The sequence below is a fragment of the Danio aesculapii genome, chromosome 18, assembly GCF_903798145.1.
Source record: "Danio aesculapii chromosome 18, fDanAes4.1, whole genome shotgun sequence".
Lineage (NCBI taxonomy): Eukaryota > Metazoa > Chordata > Actinopteri > Cypriniformes > Danionidae > Danio > Danio aesculapii.
In genome coordinates, this window is record NC_079452.1 from 45871663 (window position 1) to 45881662 (window position 10000).

A 10000-nucleotide genomic window follows, 5' to 3' on the forward strand; every position below is an offset into this window, starting at 1 on the left:
TTAGGAAAAAAATAAGAATCTGTTGAAGTTTTAAAGTAAAAAACCTGTAGCCTACTGTCATTTATTAGACAAAAAACAAACTGGCCAGCACATTCAACTGTCCTCAGTCACAATTTGGCCATTTCAGTACGGATGTCGCATCAAAGATTCAAATGTTACCACTCAGTGGGTTATGTCACGTAACTCGCATCACATTATTGCGGCTTTGAGGCTCCATGGGATTCGAATTACTGGCCATAGTTTTTTTTAAATTACACTTTATTACAATATATATATTAAATATAAATATATGATATTATTTATATAATAGATATATTATATAAAACTAAATTACATAACATAATTTAAAGGACAAATTCTGGACCTTTTGGCCGTGGGGGGTGGTTCTTTCGAATGCATGCAGTTTTGGTTTCGAACCACCCAAACCCCCCTGGCTACGGGCATGGTCATGTAAAAGGTGTTCAATTCTTAACATTTTTAAAAATTTGTTTTCAATTGTTGAGGGCCAAAAGTTTAATGGAAAGGATGTTATTATTACTTTATGTATTAAATTTCAGTAACAGTTTCACGGTAAACCCATTTGTCAAGTATTGCCCCACTAGACCCCCATCTCACCATCCTCTTTTTTAAAATCAAAAATAGGGTCATCCAAGAGCAGGGGTCTGAAATTCAAATTGGCGGGCGGCCATTTCAGTGACTGACAATTCATAGGAGGGCTGCTTTAACATTCAAGCACAAGAAGAAAGTGGAAACCCGACATAAATGATGCGTCTTAGGACAGCATACATGACAATTATATTTCAAGCATTACCCGTCACCAGTGATAATGCAAATCAGCATGTTTATCGTGTCACAAATCAGCTGCTGAAATATATCTGTGGTTGTGTGTATGGCGAGTGTTAGATGGAGTATATGCAGTCAAAACTCTAGCTTTTTGTTTCTTGTTGTACATATTGAAGAGGTAGTTTAAATTGCTATAAAAATAGTACAAATAATAGGCATAATAATTATTATTCTGTCCCAAACAATTATATGTGAAAGCAGTTTGGGTAACTTAGGTGACTTGTTCTTCTCAATTTCTTTCTTTTTTTTTTTGTAAAAAGAGATGGGAAAAGGATGTCCATATTTACCTTTACTTTAACAAGTGCAATTTAACCAGCAGTACAATTTTTAATTTTTTTATTCACATCTTAATAAGCTTATGATGAAAATCTATTAAATGAAACCATTTGAATCAAATATTAAAAAATTGATCATATTTGTTACACCACCAGCATAACATGTAAGCCATGAAGAAGCGTTTGTACAACAAAATACAGGTGGAATAAAACTGATAATAATCAAACAAACCTTAAATATTTACAAAAATAGAGCTTTAGTAAAAATAGAGCACTTACGGATATATAATTCAACGTTTTAAATCAGCCACAGAATTTAAACGAATATGTGTTACTCTGGACCGCACACTGAGAGAAAATGAAAGTAAAACTAATCTGAATGCAGTACTTTAAATGTCAACTAGATGGCAGGTCAAAACCACAAGTGGCTGAAGATGACTGCACAACAATGATAGTGGTTCAAAAATAATTTTTTTGGCGGGCCGAATCTCGTTATATTTTTGATAATGTCCCGTGGGCCGGCAGTTTGACACCTCTGTCCTAGAGTAAATTGCCTTTTTATAATGACATTATAGGGATAGTTCACCCAAAATTTATTCATTTAGAAGACAAATGAAAACCTTTAATGAGAAAAACACATACCATGGAAGTCAATAGTTACAGGTTTTCATCATTTTTTAAAATATCTTCTTTAGTGTTCAACAGAAACTGTAACAATAGGAATAAGTGCAGGGAGATTAAATGATAACTATCCCTTTAACACAAACCCATATGCTGCCATGATGTTTTGATCTTATAACGTTTTCACAGTCTACATAATGTGCCTTTAAACTTCCCAGTAACATCTTTGCTCGTCACCTTTAAAACCTGTCACAGATCGCAGATGTTAAGACATGTGATTCCGAGATCTGCAACGGCTCTGCGTGAGTAGTGACTGATGATAAACCAGAGTGACACGTGTAGGAGTGATTGTAAGTCATGTGTCTGCGTGCACTTCAAAGCTGATCACCCTTCAAACATGTGCTTCTGTCACACTGTCCAATTATCCATCTCTGCCAGCTTCGTCAAGAACAGGGTCGACTGATGTGCTACGAAATTAAAAATAGAGCATGTGTTCATTTTTAATAAAATGAATATTTCACCACGCTCTGACACTCGCCTCAATTAGAAACTTCCGTTTAGGTTAAAGCCCATAATGTTTTCTCTCTGTTTGTTTTGGTGGACACTTTCTATTATGAAAGAAAACACACACATCTATGGTTTCTTGAAATACTGTCACAGAATGAACTCAGATGTTCCAGGCAGACGGATTGTCCATCGAGGTGCAGCTAAAGCTAAAAATCTTTGTGCCACTGGCTTTTAATAATTATATTTCCGCTGTGGAAACACTTTCAACTAACTCAAAGCTTCCTCTTATTAGCTAGTGTCACGGGCTCTGTTTCATTCCAACTGTGACTAGCTGTAGTTCATTAGCTCGTTCGGAGATGGTTGAACGTGGGCTCAAGACATCCGAGGACGCAGACATCGACCAAACTACAAAAAAGTAGGTATGTGGGCTAGCCACATCCCCCCGGAGACCTGCCTTTCTTCCAGTAATTATGATCCGGACAAATTAAAACAAGGCTTTTCTTGAACCTTCTCCTTCTTCTGCTTTAACATATTAAATATTTATTCACAAGACAGCTCTGAAAGCAATGAAAGTGAATTCTATATATTCATGCCGCCTTTCCTTAATTCATGAAAAGACTGGTTAATTATTATGAGATGGTCTATTCATATTTCATCTGGACGTCTCAGCTGGGTGCTGCGGATCGGGAAGTGAGTTTTGGGGTTTATTAGTTTTGAGCTGGAAATATGCCTCGTTGACCTTAAAGTTAGCTCTGGATCATGTAATCATGTCGATACGACAGTCAACAAGGTGTCAATATTTAGAGTTCTGCTTTAGTCTGTGAGGACAGATAGGAGCTGCATTTGAATAACTTTTAAAAAAGTGAAAACCAAAGTAGAGAAATGATCCACTGGACAAGTAAATCAAGGCATCAGGGTTTGGTTGGTCAATCTCCTGCTGGTAGGAGTCTTAAAGAGCTAGTTCATCCCAAAATAATGATTCTGTCATTGTTTACTCACTACTGTCATTCAAAACCTGCAAGACTTTGCTTCATCTTTGAAACAGAAATGAGGATTTTTGAAGTCTTTGAGATTTCTGTGCCTCCACTTAAAGTTTGTTCACTAAAAACTTCAAAAAGGAATAAAATAATATGAACTGAGCAGGCGATGCGGTGGCGCAGTAGGTAGCTCTGTCGCCTCACAGCAAGAAGGTTGCTGGTTCAAGCCTCGGCTGGGTCAGATAGCATTTCTGTGTGGAATTTGTATGCTCGCATTGGCTTCCTCTGGGTGCTCCGGTTTCCCCCACAAGTCCAAAGACATGCAGTACAGGTGAATTGGGTAAGCTAAAATTGTTCGTACTGTATGTGTGTGAATGAGAGTGTATAGGTGTTTCCCAGTGATGGGTTGGAGCTGGAAGGACATCCGCTGCGTAAAAAACATATGCTGGATAAGTTGGCGGTTCATTCTACTGTGGCGACCCCAGATTAATAAAGGGACTAAACCAAAAAGAAAATGAATGAATGAATAAATTGAGCAGTTAAATTAAAGTCTTCCGAAGAGAGGTCATAATTCAATTCCTTAATTAACATATAAACACGGATCAGTGAATATAAACTGAAGATCAGCCGTACCTGCTTGACAAGAAAGCTCATTGGTTCTCGCAGAAGCTCACGCACATTAAGTAATCTTTCTTACTTACTTACTCCCAGGGCTGTTTATATCAAAGTTGATATCAAGCCACACCATGTTGGTGTTTTGTAACATCAAATTTTTATGAGGTGGGTCGTTAGCCCAATGCTCAACTCCCAACCTGGAGGATCAAGACATACACACATACACTATGCATGATTAGTTTATTCAATTCACCTATGTCGCATGTCTTTGGACTTTTGGGGGAAACCGAAGCATCTGGAGGAAACCCACGCCAACATGGGGAGAACATGCAAACTCCACACAGAAATGCCAACTGACCCAGCCAGGCTCAAACCAGTGACCTTCTTGCTGTGAGGTGACAGTGCTACCCACTGACCCACTGTGCTGCCCACATTAAGTAATCTTGCTTGACAAAATTTAAACGTTGTACATGTAAACATGGATAGATTAAGATTAAGAACACACTGCAAAAATTTTTTTCTCTTAATTTATATTTTTGTTTTACTCATTTAAACCAATAATTTCTTACACCTATTTTACCCATTTTTCAAGATTAAAGATAAGTCTTTTGTGTCTCCAGAATGTGTCTGTAAAGCTGTTTTTGTTGCCTGTGCCTATAATGCTAGCTCTCCCCACCCACTGTTCCCACTTGCCTGTCAGAGTGTGCCTCAATCTCCGCCTCAGCTGCGTCAGATAAACAGCACAGTGACTGACAGATGAATAAACCTGATTTAACGTCTACAAATTATATTAAAAAATTATTTAAAATTGTACTGACATGTGGCTATGTTGATAAAGGGGGTAAAATTGCAGTAATTCATTTCAAACATGCATGCCTTAAAAACGTTTCAAACTTGTAAAACTCATTCTTGATCACATTTAATGATGATTGATGATCACAGAGAGGTGAACAGATCTTTTAATCCCAGTTGCTTTGAGCACATCCTGTCTTGTTGATATGATTATTCGGTTACTACTGAGACATGTTAATGTGCAGCTGTCAATCAATTTGGTGGACGGGGAAACCGCACTCCTACGTCACATTGCGGTGAGCCTCAAAATGGGAGGGACTTGGATCCTATTTTAACCTCAGTAAATTCATGAAAAGAGACTTATTGCTTTCATATCACCCCAATTTGACTGTGGACACACTATACCTACACACAGTTCTGTCCAAACAGCTTAAATATAATATATGGTATTCCAGTAACATCACACTCATAATATATATGGGTTTTTTTTGGACAACAATGTTAAAAAAAAGGCATGTTTTTAGGCATGCATTTAACATTTTTTAGACCACACAATAATAAGTTTTTAACTTTACAGCAGTTAAAAAAAACTATAATTGATGTAATAACCCTGACTTTCAATCATAACAAAACAATCAAAAAATTAGTTATTTGAATAAATCGTATATTTGAAATGACATCAGAGGTTTATGGAATAAAACCAACACTGACATTTTTCTCAAAACCATAGCTAGTAAAATTTAGAATTCTCAAGCTGTTTTCTTAGCTGTATGTAAATATAAGCCCAAATTAGATCTGATCCTCATATAAAGCACTGGTGCTTATGAATGTTTTAAAACATCAGAGTTTTGGGTAAACTGACTTTCTATGGGGTAACAGAAATCTCTCAGTCTCATTAAAATATCTGTCTCGTTTCTTATGGTTTTGGAATGACACAAGGGTGAGTAAGAGATGACACAATTTTGATTGTGGGGTGAACCAGCCCTTGAATTATGTCATTTTTGCATATTTTCCCCACTGACAGTTGTCATGCTTTCTGACGAAATAAGTTTGTTTTGCAAGCAACATGTATATAATGCAGGCATGTCATTATGTTACAGTAGATAGTAATGCCATCAGCCAAAAATGGCAGATTTCAAACTGCGCACTCAGAGAGTCGGTTACAAGCCAAAGCACTGACACTGCCATTGAGATGAATGAGAATGCTAATAGAAAGCTCTCTCCAGGTATTACAGACCTCCTCGATGTAAATCTGGAAGCTTGAAGTATATTAGCGGAAATTAACAAATGATGGTCTCTGCAATGTCTTTGGTTTTCCACAGTAGCTCCACAAAAACGGAAAGCGGTGATATCGACCTGACTCTTCGGTGTTTGTCTCGCTCAGAAGAATGAGCTCAGCAATATTCAGATTTTCTCTGAAGGTTATTTGTCAGAGTGTCAGTGATAATGCCAATTATTTTCAGTACGGCGGAGGCGCAGAGTCAGCGTGGTTTTTCTGCGGATGGGCATGATGCCAATGGCACACACACACACACACACAGAAAAGTGTAATGTGGCATGTGGGTCGAGAACAGCTCATTTTGCATGACAGGTAGGTTAAGGGCTAAACCGTCACTTATGTGCATCATTTATGTGCTTAATCTCCTAAAGAACCACAATACAATATGCATGTAAACAATATTTTTTCTGGTATACAGACAGCTTCCTGCGAAATACAGTTCGAGTCACATAATTGCATCCGAAAAACCAGTAATTCTAGTTAATCAGGAGAGAAAAAAGCAACTAGAAGAAAAGACCTTTCATCTGATGTCATTACAGTTTGATTAAATTACCCCAGGAGAGTCAATTGCTTATGATTTTTTAAATCATGTATCTTTAAAATCATCCAAATAAAAAAAAAAAAAAAAAAAAGAAAGAAAGGCTAAAAACCCAAGCCAAATTTTTCACTGGCTTCACCACAGAAAATATCAAAAATGATTTTACTTTTGGTAATGTTTCAGGGTTATTATAGTTATAGATAGTTATAGTTATATAGTTAATGTGAAAAATACAATACTTGCAATAACATAAGTATATTGAAGTAATTCAAACTGTTAAAATAATTACAATTATCTCTCAGTAATGCTAAAATTGTGTGCTGTATGTACTATAAATGTACTATAATTTATATATTTATACACAGAGTTTACAGATATATTTCTAGTTTCAAATGATTTCTTTAAAATACATATTTTATATTATAAATTCTAAACATTATACAGAAAGGTAACTCGACAACAGCTTAAAGTTATTAAGCCACTATTGCTGAAAAATAACTAGTGGTTAGTTTGTAATTTTACTGAAGCTTATCACTACATCCCAGAGTCTACAATGGATGTGGAAAACACGACAGGACACAACTATGGAGAATAATAACCATTAATATTGCTATTTTGTCTGGACTGTATGCACTCAAAAATAACTCATTGAATGAACTCAGTTTAATTGAGGGCAGGATTTCCATCCAATAACCAGCACCAACTACAAAAAAAACTGTTTACTCAATTAAATGCAATTGAGTTGGTCCAACATGATTTTATCCAACAATAATTTAAATACATTTGCATTTTCATTTAACTTAAACTCAAAGCTCTGATGATATTATGTATGTCTATTATGTGTCGTACATTTCAAAGTCTCTTAGTTTTACTTGAAGTTATCCTAAAGTCATTTTAAGCATACGTCATGAGTTACATATACAGTTGATTGAGACTAATCTCAGAACTAATTTTAGGACAGTTATTGCTCACAGAGCAAAGCCCCAAACTGCATATTTGCTAATTAAGCTGCTAACACCCAAAGCATGGCTTTTATGAGTGTGTGGCACAATTCAAGACACATTTCTGACAGTAAACTAATCTCTTGTTCTTCTGACAAAACCTGTGTGTATATCCTTATTATATACAGTAATGTTACTTTCATGACATTTAAACCAGCAGATTTCACAACAACACCTTTCAATACACCAACAAACATTTCAAAGGATAACAGCATTATTTTTGACCAATTACGATGAGAAATTGATGTTATAATGTACAGATTCAGTCAAACTATGTTTCCAATTTAAAAATATTGTAATTTAGATAGTAAAAGTGGTTTGAGAGTGATGTGTATATTCCTCTCTCTATGTAGATCTAACCTCTGTAGATGTCTGTGGTGAAGAAAAAAAGAAAGGAAAAAAGAAACAGAGGAAGAGGACTGAGAGCTATACTTGCCTTGGTTGCAGAGCGAGCCAAAGAAGCCGGCCAGGCACTCACAGTGACCCGTGACGTGGTGACAAGGCCCAGTGCTGTGCACACACTGTGGGCATAACTGACTGCAGCGGTGCCCGTAGAAACCTGGAGGACAAACTGTCACAATGGCAAAGGACAGAAAGAGGAAAAGAACAAAACAGTTGACAGTTATTTGGAAAGAAAGATTATGTGGCAAAGTAAGAAACAACAACACAGATTAGATAGAATTGGAAAGATTTATATATATATATATATATAAGATTTAAATGTTATGGGTGATTTTTTGATTAAGCAAGGATACATTAAAATGATTAAGTGACAGTAAAGGCATTTATAAACTTGCAAAACATTTATACTAAAAACTATTAGTTTAAATTTTTTTTAATTATATGTTTGTTTTCAGCAGCAGGGTTATTACACTTAACTACTTAAACTACATATTATCATAACAGCTACTTTTAATAAAAGCTAACTGAAACAACAACAAAACCAAAAAAACTTTAAAAACTTCAAAGTATTATTTTAGACAGATGGCAAACAAAATTCTCAATTCTCAAAAAATAAAATTACAAAAAACATCAAATCCAAAAACTTAATCTGACTCAAACTCAAATCTATTAAATGCTAGTTACTCAATGGTGTATTAAACCACGTATCAAGGTTTCCATTAATCAGCACAACCAGGGATTGACATTACCTTTTTTGATTACCAGCCATTGTGGCTAGTAGTTTTCCAACAATACTAGCCACTCGCCATTTTCACTAGCCACACTTTTGTTGTTGGGGTAATATATTTTATATGCATAAATTTGACCTTGACATGCTAAAATTACTTGATTTAGATTTTGCGTTACATCCACATGCCTTCTCATTTCACTTTTTGTGTGTTGTATATGAGCTTGCACAATGAGCTTGAGCTAATTGGTTATGTTTCACTGCAATTACTTTTTATTGAGACTTTTCAGAGCTCAAAATTAAGGATTTACCAAATTGATTTCTGACCATGCCAAAAAAAAAATTATTCTTTCTTAGTCACAAATTTTAAGTAAAGTGTCAAAACAAACAAAATATAGCTGTGTACATGCACTTTTTATTCAACAAAACTTTTCTTAAAAAAACAACAAAAAAAAAAAAAAAGAGTTATTGTCATGTCTCTAAAACTATGCACAGTAATCTGTTCTGGCTAAAGATCTCAGATCATCAGTTAACTAAATATAAATGGGGCGTTAATCTCCTATTAAAGCAATGTTATTGTAAGAAATGCTAATTAAACCATATTAACAAAAATAACTGTAAGCAAAAGAAAGCTGGTAAAAAACATACTGTATAAGATATTGAAAGGATGATCACGCGCACACGGTTAACATTCGGCCCATTAATAATCTGTTCAAAGAATAGATAAAACAACTGCTGCTGCTTACCGAAAGACATTTTTTAAAAAACACCTGGAGCTCTTGAGAACAGCAGGACTCTGGATGCACAAGCATCACTTTTAGGCCAGTTTATTTCCAAGAGAACTGAGTAGCGTTTTCGGGTATGGTTGCTTCGCGCAAGGTAACAGAAGCGTGCATGCTTTTTAAACAGTCTGTCCGTGCAAAAGATCATCCTTTCATACGGTATTCATCTACTTTCTTTTGCTCGCATAAACACAAATATTTTTGTCAGTAGTGTTGCTTCTCGATTCTAAGATGGCATTTGGGTCATACTTATTGTCGAACCCTACTTTTAAGAAAACTAGAATTTAAAAACTATTTTCAGCCAGCCAAAGTGGCTAGTGGGAGCGGCTGTTTTACCCGCCACAGCTAAAACTTAACTGCGATTGGCAGGTTGGCGGATGTTCATGTCAAGCACTGAGACTGAGCACAACTGTTTTTAACATTAATAATAATAGTTATAATAATGTGACACTGAACTTTGTCTACGTTACGCTGTTTTGACACATTCTACATTGAATATTTAAAAAAATTAAAATGATAATAATTGTTTCTTAAATACCAAATCAGCACATCAGACACATAATTTCTGAAGGGTCACATTGAAGACTGGAGTAATCACAGAAATAATTGACACACTAAATATAATAGCTTTTTAAATTGCA

The 10000-nt window shown here is 35.5% G+C and overlaps 1 protein-coding gene across 1 annotated transcript in view; it reads right to left on the reverse strand.

Moving 5' to 3' along the window:
- Window positions 1–10000, reverse strand: part of megf11 (multiple EGF-like-domains 11) — a 254354-nt gene that overhangs the window by 33607 nt on the left and 210747 nt on the right. The window contains exon 16 of the mRNA XM_056478777.1: window positions 7885–8019. Coding sequence (XP_056334752.1) covers window positions 7885–8019 — 135 coding nt within the window. The remainder of the gene's footprint in view (window positions 1–7884; window positions 8020–10000) is intronic.